General features: G+C 31.3%; 1 protein-coding gene across 25 annotated transcripts; it reads left to right on the top strand.

Moving 5' to 3' along the window:
- Positions 1-142: 142 nt before the first annotated feature.
- On the top strand, positions 143-7,867 carry LOC146936156 (uncharacterized). 25 transcript variants are annotated; one of them, XM_085751149.1, is made up of 19 exons: positions 148-423; positions 814-884; positions 989-1,042; positions 1,223-1,252; positions 1,329-1,435; positions 1,563-1,607; positions 1,949-2,067; positions 2,429-2,533; positions 3,240-3,314; positions 3,767-3,807; positions 3,909-4,028; positions 4,161-4,220; positions 4,398-4,503; positions 5,133-5,211; positions 5,308-5,516; positions 5,752-5,790; positions 5,873-6,054; positions 6,145-6,196; positions 7,481-7,867. In XM_085751149.1, exons 12-15 carry the CDS (start codon positions 4,189-4,191, stop codon positions 5,415-5,417), a joined length of 327 nt encoding a protein of 108 aa, XP_085607275.1. In that variant the 5' UTR covers positions 148-423; positions 814-884; positions 989-1,042; positions 1,223-1,252; positions 1,329-1,435; positions 1,563-1,607; positions 1,949-2,067; positions 2,429-2,533; positions 3,240-3,314; positions 3,767-3,807; positions 3,909-4,028; positions 4,161-4,188; the 3' UTR covers positions 5,418-5,516; positions 5,752-5,790; positions 5,873-6,054; positions 6,145-6,196; positions 7,481-7,867. The 25 variants fall into 25 exon arrangements, 21 of the variants coding, with proteins under 21 accessions (XP_085607277.1, XP_085607275.1, XP_085607270.1 ...); XM_085751144.1 differs by having other exon boundaries at positions 1,326-1,435; XM_085751150.1 differs by having other exon boundaries at positions 297-423; positions 843-884; positions 1,326-1,435.
- Positions 7,868-10,277: the final 2,410 nt, after the last annotated feature.

Genomic DNA, 10,277 nt, shown 5'->3' with positions numbered 1-10,277 from the left:
TCGTCTTCTTCTTAACATCTACTAAACCAAATATGAAAATCAATGTCCGTGGAAATTACCCTTTTGCCCTTAATAAGGGCATTTTCGTCAATTAGTAAATGGACTCCCCTTGCCTATATATATGTGAAAAGAAAAAAAAAACAAAAGAAGGGGGACGAGAGAAACGGGAACGGGAGAGGAAGAAGGGGAGAGGAAACAGGAACAGAGAAAGAAGGGTGGACTAATTGCATCAAATTTCATCTCCTTCTCCTTCTCTCTTCTCAAACACGGCCTCACCCTCTCTTCTTTCTTTTCCATCAAATTTCATCAATCTAATTGCATGCATGTCTCCAAAAAGTTTTTTTTATGATTTTAAGGGTTTGATTTTGTGGGTTTGGTTTATTGTTTGTTGGTTTCTGTCTCATTGGTTCTTCTTCATTGAAGGTAATTTCCTTATCTCTGATGAATCTAAAATCATGATCAACTGTATTTTTTTTTATTTTCTGTTCTATTCTTGCTTTGGATATGAGATTGTATGTTAAAGGTTTTGATTTTTGAAAAAAAAATTCAGTCAGACGGTGATTAGGGTTCCAAATTGAAGTTTCTGGGTTTGTTGTTTAGTGATTTTGTATTTATTGTTTCTTTTATGATTTCTTCCCCATTTTATGGTCCTGTTATTGAAATCAATTTGTGAAATTGTTGTTGTGCTGTTTGGGATGAAAAGCTAGAAACCATAAGCTGTTTGTGGGATGAATTTGTGAAATTGTTTTTTCTTTTTTATTCAACATTGATTCTGTTTGCATGTTTTGAGAAAGTTGTTCTTATTATTTTAAGGGTTTTATTTTAAGAGAAGATTGATGCAGATGGAAAGAAGAAGGAAGAAGGGAATGCATTGTTCAAAGCTGGTAATTGTTATGTTCTCAATCATGTGATTTTATTTAAATAAATTATTTATTTCAGATTTTTGCTTTATAAGTTATCAGTTATGACTTTTGTTTGATGTAAAAAGTGAATTGATGTAAAAAATAAATGGGTTGGGAGAGGCGCTCACCAAGTGTTTGAGGTAATGTCTCAATATGTGAAATAAAATTTCTCAATTTGTATAGTTTTGAACTATTGTTATCAGATTGTTTAGAAAGTAGCAGTTAAGTTGTTGTGGGGTATGTTTGAATTGATGTTTTAGTGTTTGGGTTAAAATTGAAGTCTTTAGAAGCAATAAGTTGTCAATTAATTTGTTTTGCAGAAGCTTAAGTTGGAATACAAGTTGTTGTAGGTATGGTTATTTGTTCTTTATATTGGAGTTTTTGTCTTGCTGCGGCCGTATTTAATTTTGGCATCTGATACAGAAGCTTGCCAAGCGTTTTTATGGTCCGTATAAGCTGGTCAGGCGGATAGCTGAAACCATATGAAGGTGACCCAAATACAACAGCCCTGCATCTGCCAAATTCTGCAGAAGGTAATTCACTTCTGATTCACCCTTTACAAGTTCTGGATTAGAAGGATATCTCTAATGGATGGTCTTTTATGAAGTGCTATATATGAAACTTTGAAATATAAGACATTTTGTGCGGTTTGAATTTCAGGAAATAATAAGTGTTTAAGCTGCGTGAAAATTTTCAATATGCAAGGTAATTTTCTGTGATGTACTAATTATGCATCAGGAACTGTAATTAATTTACATCTGTTGATATATCATGATATGTGTGATTTTTCAATGCAATTGTGTTTGCAACTTCCAAGCACTTGGAATTAGTAGGCATTTTCTACCGTTTGAATTTCCAGATATAATTAAGCGCTTAAGTTTAACAGTCGATGTTTCAACTGATTGAAATGTTTGTTAATCTCCGTTCCAGACTTTCTTTTTGGAAGAACCTTTTTCTGTAACTTTGCTTCAGCCTGAAAAGAAAACAGACACAGGGGAAAATAGTTCCCGTAATTGCTGTGATGTGTGTGAATTTGACAATTTCAGGATATGTTGAGGATGATATCACTGTGAATTTTCTCAAAAATTTTAAACCTGATGAAATCCTCACTTTGGACAATGCTGATCGTCGGTGTAAAAAGCTGAAAGGGTTGGCTTTCTCTAAGGTTTGCAGATCATTTGAAACTTCTTTGCCAAGCTTTCATATTTTATTTCTGTCATACACCTATAACTATATATGAGAGAAAATTATAATTTACTGAAATAGATTCTTAAAACTCATCCCAATCTCTATCCCTACTTAGCATCATAATCTGTAATTTTGATTCAAGGGTTATTTCCTGCATTTATTGAAGTTTCAGTACGAAATATATATGTTTGTCCAAATCAGTATGAGAAGAAAATGATATGGTTTCCAACTAATTAGTACATCATAGTATTATAAATAACAATCATTCCATTCCGTTCAACATATGAGAGGAACACGAGATTAAGTTTCAACGTATGTTTTTAATATTTTTTGCGTAGAACATGAGAAGAACAATATGGGACTGGTTGCATTTTAGTGACTGTCAACTATGGCTGTGCATGCTCTTTCCTCTGAAACGCAACTGACAGTTTCGACACAATTAGGTATTTTATCTCTCTTCTATCTTATATATATATGTGTGTGATTATATTTAGTCAAAAATTGTTGAATTCATTTGTTGATTCAAATTCTGGTATATCATGCTATTTGTTTTATTGTTGAATTTAATTGTTTCAAATTCTGGACTATACTTTGAGCACAAGGTTGTGGTAAGAAACTGAGAAACCCCTTCAACAATTTTAACAGCGTGCTCATGTTTTTGTTTTATTGCTTCATTTTACATTTTTTAAAGAATAAGTTACTTGGTTTTCATTTTGGTTGAAAATATATGTGCAATGGACTTTATTTCATGTTCTTGAGCAAACCTCGCTTAAGTTTTAATATATAAAAATTCATGTTTGAGGTAAATCACTTCCAAATTTTGACTTTATGTTCCACCCTCTTGAAGATTTACAAGTTATTCAATATATATGACATTCAATTGATTCTCTTGGCTTCAAATAAAACTTTTTAGATTGTTCTGAACCAACTGAGGTAATTCTTAAGTCATTTTTAACACAACTATTATCCATAAATATGTGCTTTCTTTACAACTCTACTTGGTAAAGAGGTCAATCCGAAGTTGGCAGCTACTGAGAAAGCCTTTTCATTATCAGTATGGACAACATCAATGGTCATTTTTTGTTGATGTGGATTAGTTCTGATTGCTTTAGGGATGCTTTCATTTTGGCAATTTTTGACACAATGCAGGGTGTTCTATTTGTAGTAGTGCTTTGTCTTATACTGTTGATTCGTCCATTTCAGTGGCAGAGTTTACTTCTCATGGTGAGTCTGTCAATTCAACAACCTATGGTTTGAGATTTTTCTTGGGGCTTTACAAAGTCTAACAATATCTTTTCAGGTTTTGCCTGCAAAAATGATTGATTTTCTAACTTTATGAATATAATGCCGTTATTGTTACTTTTGTTCTTATAAAATGAATTCTGATTTGAATATATGCTCAAATACAAAAAAAATTTAATCTTTTTAATCTTAAGTTTTTGAAATTACCTTAAAGTATTACTTAGTTTAAAGCAAGTTACCTTTTAAATAGAATTTTAAAAAAAAAAATCAACTTAAAATTATGATACTTTTGAATTGATGAAGTATTAGTTAGTTTAAATTTTCATGCCTGTTTACAACTCATTCTAGGGAAGTTTTTGAACCATTTCAACCTAAAAAGTAAACTCTTTTAACCATGTAAAGTTTGATTTAATTCTGTGATTTTTATTGTGTAGGTATGAAGAGGGTTAAAGAAACTGCTGAGGAGCTTCTTGGTGTTAGTTTTCTTTTCTTCAAATACTTTGAATAAAAAAGTTTTGATTTTTCCATTGTTTTGCTTTACATTGAAAAAAAGTTTTGATTTTATTTGTTTTTCAGGTTTATGAAGGAAACCAAAGGTTGGCCCTTTATTAAAGAGGGTTCTTACAAGCTGCTATTGAAACTATTCTTTGTAAAGAATTCAGAAATTTTACGCTTATTTATTATTTTTTATTCACAGTAAGTTCTCATGATATTCATAAATGGAAATGTGTAATTATACATTGATTTTTTTAACCAAACTGAAGTTTTGCGCTGAATTTTTGTCTGTCATAGTTATATATAACCTAACACGTTCATTATCATTTGTAGGCGGATATATTTTTAGCACCTCAATTACATGCTGCATCTAAGAGATTCGACATTCACGTGGTAGTATTCTATCGTCTCGATATTTTTGTGGGGGAATAAGGGATTGTAATGAGTATTGCACTTAGTGAAATTTTGAAACAATGGGAAACAGCTGAAGTATTATGTATGTTCTTTGGAAACAGCTGAGGTATTATGTATGATCTTAGGATGATGGAGTCTATATAATATGTTTTGTAGCATCAGAGCATGGAAGGCTTTGAATTGGACTCAGAAGTTGAGTTTATTGACGATAGTTATCTGTGGAATAACATCTTCATCAGAGATTTCTACAAATAAGCTTGAGGTTACTTCTCTTGCCTAGAATGTCAATCTCAATTTTTACTATTTTTTATGTTACATGTCCTCCTTTTATATGGTTGATCCCCTTTTAAAATGATATTTAGTCCTGTTCCGGGTAGAGCTTCTAGGATCTCTTCCCGCAGTGTGTGCATGTCATTTGGTTTATGTAAAACTATATGCATTAGGTGGAAAAATTAATGTAAACTCTATAAATTATATTTGGAGTACTTTCTTCATATTCTATAGCTAGATTATGAATTGGTATATATGACTGAAGTATTACAAGTTGGTCTTATGATGAATTGGTAAATTTTTATACAGGGTTCTCAGTGGTATGCTTAAAATTTGATTTGAATAATTGCAATCTTTTTCGAGAAATTAGAAGTAGCTTAGCTTTTACATTTATGCAGAATATTAATAATGTATATGATTCCAAACCATGCCCTTATTGATAGCTAGAAACGACTTGGCTCTGTTGTGAATTAACCTTTCCAAATTTCTTATGGTTTTTAAATGAAGATACTAACAGCACCAAAAAATGTATGATTAAGTAATTATTGCTATAATTCATATCATCTTATTGTATATTTTTTTCAATGTATATTCATTATGGTTCCTATGAATTGATTACAGGGAAATGATGATGATAATGATGCATGGTTTGTTGAAATTTCTTTTATGGCTCGTGTTTTTTCCTGCATAATTCTATTAGGTACCTTAAAATAAACTATTATTGTTTTATGAAAACTTTGTTTCCTACGTTACATTTTTTTTTATCTATGTGACTTTTACCTTTTTCATTTTGAAGGACTTTTCATGATTGTGAGTTTTATGATATTGAAATGCCTTGGAGCTGATTATGGCGAAATTCACAATGTCATTGAAGCGCAAGAAGTAACTGAAACCGAAGCATTATAAAGAGAGGCCATAGTTAGTATGACCAGCTATGCGAGTTCAGATGCAGCTGTTCCACTTTCAATCCCACTAAATAAGTGAAACCATGGGACAATTTTGAATGTGAGTCAGACTGCTGAAAACTATGTATTATGTGCATAAAAGGCATTTTCTGTCAAATTTGAGGGAAAATTTAACACTGAAAATCTGAAAAATAAAACACTTTATGTTTAAAAATATATAGTATTATTTGTATAGTAAAATAGATAGATATAGACCTATGTATTTAGGTAGGAATGCTATTGCATAAAAATGCCATTGAACAAATTTTGAAATTCAGTGGTTATGTATTTTGCAGGAAACAGTGCAGTGCCTTACACCAAGAAAAAAAACTCAGGTTTGTATTGAAGGGAGATCTTTTATATAATAATTATAATGTCTATTATTACATTAAATAGTGATCTCTTGCAAATTTTCAGGGATTAAGAATCAAGGGAAACAAATCTCATTTAAAGGCCATGAGTGAAAATAATCATAAAGTTATTGTCAAGTCAAATAGGTCTGATTGTTCATGTGTACAGAGTGTTGAATCTTCCTTTGTTGCTGATGTGGACTCTACATTATGACCTGAAGAAGTTGAAACTATGGTAAAATTTCAAAGGTGATATTTATGAGTTTAGATGTGGTTGTAAAATGTCTTGCTTTGGCTATCTTCCTTCATTTTCCTGATTTCTTTACATCATTTTTGCAGGTTGCGAGATTATATGAGTGGGTTGTGTTATGAGGGCAACTTACATATCCAGGTTAGCTTCTATTATTTTTTGGTTTATTTCGTTGCATTTTGTTTCTTTGTAGATGATCTTAGGTTTGCCTCTTTAATGATTTTAATGGTGTTTTTTTACAATACTATATAACTTCATTTTACCAGCTCATTCCGTTTACAATATGCTGGTTCTTTTATTTAGAGTTAAACACAAGATTCATTGTTTTGTTCCCTAAAAATGGTCTTCTTTTATTGTTGTGTGCAGAATATCCAATTTTTGTATATTTTCACATTATGCACTCATCTGTCTATGCTCTTTGTGTTTCCAATTTTTGTTCCACTCATCTTACTAACCTTTTAATAGGTTTTTCTCAACACAAAAAATCTTTTAATTGGTTAATATAAGTTAATCAATTGTATATCAAGTGTGAGTTAGAAGTCCTACATCGGTTTAAAAAGTGTAGGTTGAACACTTTATAAGTGCGATTAAACCCATCGTCTTAAGGTTTTAGATAACTGTGTGTCTATCTCATTTGTCTGGTTGCTCTTATCTAATGTGGGTGGTCCCTCGGAATCCTCTCGTGACACAACATAATGAAAACACAAGAGACATTGAGTTGTGGAGCTATGATATGTAGTCGTGACATGAACTAGAATACACTTGCATGTTATAGAAGCAATTTAAAATTGACAACATGAAACTTGGCATACTGTTCATAAAATATTGGACGCTTTTCTTCTCATAAGGAGTCCTGTACTATGAAAAAGGCTCTAATTCTAATCATTTTAAAATGCTTTAGTACACGTTCCAAGGGTTAGCAAATCAAGTTATAGGGAAATTAAGCTCCACTTAATTTGTTTCAATCTCTTTTGTGCAAAAATGTGTGTATGATTAAAATATAGAGATGACGAACAAAATGTGCACCAAGATAACTAGACTTATATACTGTATATTAAGATTGTTGAATTTTGTTTTTTGCTAAAGCTCTAACACAGATGTTGTTTTGGTTTCTGCTATTATAGTTGAGAAGAACAAATTCATTATTTTGGTGATTGAGTTTTGGGTGGTGCTAAAGGTCTAACACAATTACTGTTTTTGCTTCAGTCATTCCCGTCTTAAAAATCTATATCTATTTTATTTTGGAATATGATTTCATACTTTTAGTATTTGGAATAATTGCTGGCATCTATTTCTGAATTCAATTGGGTCATTAGGTATAACATATTGCAAATCAAATCATATTCTCAAAGTTAGAATAGGTTGTGTTATTAGAAAAATTATGCATGATGTTAAATTTTATAATTTTTCTATTATATTTTGTAGCATTTCCCTAATCACATCTCAAAGAGCATATTGAAAAGAAAGTATCTTCGCATGAAACTCGAAGATGTCGAAACTCACAAGATTTACAAATGTAAAATAAGGACTGCCGGAAGAAGGAATACTGAAAAGTCTATGTGTGGTGAATGGCATAAATTTGTCATCGATAGGGGTTTGAAAAAAGATGACAAATTGATTTTTGACTTGGAGAATCCACCAACAAAGATGTGGGTTGAGCATGTACGCATCCACTAGCAAGTTTTTTGTAAATGAAATTTTCCGATTATGAAGTTGTTTTAGCTATAATCTCATGAATGCATGCTGCAAAAGCAATATTTTGTTATTTCGGTTACAATTTAAAGTTAAATGACTTAGACAATTTTATGTTAACATGGTGATAGTTTCCCATTTTCCATTTATTACTCGTGACAAGTCGTCTTCATCTATTATAGTCTATAAATATCTGTTATTTCGCAGTTTATCCATCCAATATAATATTTTTCCCAAAAGCATAAACATTATAAGCAATCATTCATGAGAACAAAATATTACATATTGAAAGTAGGGGGTGGATCATGGTTTATGGTAGACCTATCTAGGATTTGATATGTTATGGATCATGGTTTATTATATTTATATGCATGTAATATCTATATTTGGAATCAGTTTACTTTTAAGCGTATTAACAAATATGTGTTTGCCAACAAAATTAACCGAAAAAAGCAATCCACCCCGTGCGAAGCACGGGTTTGTAACTAGTTATAAATTTTAAAAAATATTCAAGTCTTGCGTTTGTCTCTTAGGCATACTAAAAAAAGAGGTAACACAAAAAAAATTCTTCTTAATATTGTATTTACCACGAAATTTTTCTATCTATTAATAATATATTAATATATTAGTTCCAAGAACTGATCCAAATGAATAAATATGTCTCGATAGGATGCTTTAGACATGTATTTATTTCGATAGAGTTAATTTTCTATCTATCCCCCGTGAGCTTAGCTCAGTTGGTAGGGATATTGCATATTATATGCAGGGGCCGGGGTTCGAACCCCGGACACCCCACTTCTCCACATTTAAATGTGTGAGCTCTAGCCACTAGGCTACTTGATCCAAAAATGTGTGAGCTCTAGCCACTAGGCTACTTGACCCAAATGTGTGAGCTCTAGCCACTAGGCTACTTGACCCAAAAATGTGTGAGCTCTAGCCACTAGGCTACTTGACCCAAAAAAAAAGAGTTAATTTTCTATCTTTCTGTTCTTTTATTGTGGTAACGTTTGAAAAGTATGAACAATGTTTTTTTTTATGAGATTTTGATTAAAACTAAAAATATAAATGTGTGTGAGCTCTAGCCACTAGGCTACTTGACCCAAAAATGTGTGAGCTCTAGCCACTAGGCTACTTGACCCAAAAAAAAAGAGTTAATTTTCTATCTTTCTGTTCTTTTATTGTGGTAACGTTCAAGTTTTAACAAACCAAAAATAACCATGATTATCTATTTCAATGACACCAACAATATAACAAAAAAAATATAATCTAAATTCTATTTTTTAATGACACCAACAACCATCTTTAGTATAGGAAAAGTTGTTGTCCCCGTGAACTTAGCTCAGTTGGTAGGGACATTGCATAATTTATGCAGGGGTCGGGGTTCGAACCCGGACACCCCACTTCTCCACATTTAATTGTGTGAGCTCCAGTCACTAGGCTAATAGACCAAAAAAAAAGTTTTTTAAGGGTATAATTGGGATAATAAAAAAGTAAGTATAAATATACTCATCTAGTTTGTTACACTTTTTAAATGATAAAGAAAAAAAAACATATATATATATATATATATATATATATATATATATATTCATATCGTGTTTGTTATATTTTTTTCTAATATTTAATTTTATTCTTTTCTCTTTGTTACATGTGTTATTTGTATTGAAAATTGGGGACATTTTTGGAAAGAGAAAAAGTCAATCCAAAAGTGCTGAAAGGGGTTATTTTCTTTATATATAGTATAGATGATGGAATAAGCTCTTTGATTTGCTAACTTAATTGATTTAATTCTAGAATATCTTTTACGAGTTTGTAACAAATTCATGCATTCACGCAATCAGCCATTAGCGGTCATGGGATTTCATATAAACACAAATAGAAATAAAGAAAGAGAGAATAACATAAAAATGGTTAATGTATCATATAATATCAATAGCTTAATATTACAAAAGGTTATAAGAGAATACTATACCTTTTTTCCACCCTATCAGTTTCTCATGCGTCCTATTTTTTTCTTCTAAAAATACCTTTGTAAAGATTTTTAAATAGACACTAGTTTATATTATTTCAATGACATAAATATATAGGACAAAAACATAAAATAAATGTAAATATAAACAAACTTAAAAGGACAAAATGATACAAACTAAATCTCATTTTTTGAATATATCAATACATTTACAATAAAATAAAGCTTAAGCTTAAAGATTATTACATAAAATATTCAAACACCTAATGCTAATCTATTTATAATCTAAAGGAAAAGCTATGGTGCATGAAGATGGAGGGGGTAGGAGAAAAAGATGGTGTGTGTGTGTGGGTTAAGTTTTGTTTCCTTTCGAGGGCGAAAGAGACCTTGAAGGTCAACCTTACACCCAAGAAGATCAACCTCGCACCCAGATGAACCGCGCTTATTTTTTGTATGAACGCCAACGATGAAAACACATTGTTATAGAAGGAAGAGAAGGAGAGAGTGTGAGATGACGAAGTGAGAAATTGTGAAGGATTGAAGGGTATTTATAGGGGAAAT

Source organism: Medicago sativa, chromosome 3 (assembly GCF_051527215.1).
Source record: "Medicago sativa cultivar Bolivia chromosome 3, Bolivia_mono, whole genome shotgun sequence".
Classification (NCBI taxonomy): Eukaryota; Viridiplantae; Streptophyta; class Magnoliopsida; order Fabales; family Fabaceae; genus Medicago; species Medicago sativa.
The sequence above is the reverse complement of the archived record's forward strand: the minus strand, read 5'-3'. Positions and strand labels throughout refer to the sequence as shown.

Coding starts and splice junctions, on each gene's coding strand:
- LOC146936156 (XM_085751151.1), top strand. CDS start 4,189: ATGCTGCATCTAAGAGATTCGACATTCACGTG. Junction 4,221..4,397: donor AGAGATTCGACATTCACGTG/GTAGTATTCTAT, acceptor TATGTTTTGTAG/CATCAGAGCATGGAAGGCTT. Junction 4,504..5,132: donor TTTCTACAAATAAGCTTGAG/GTTACTTCTCTT, acceptor AATTGATTACAG/GGAAATGATGATGATAATGA.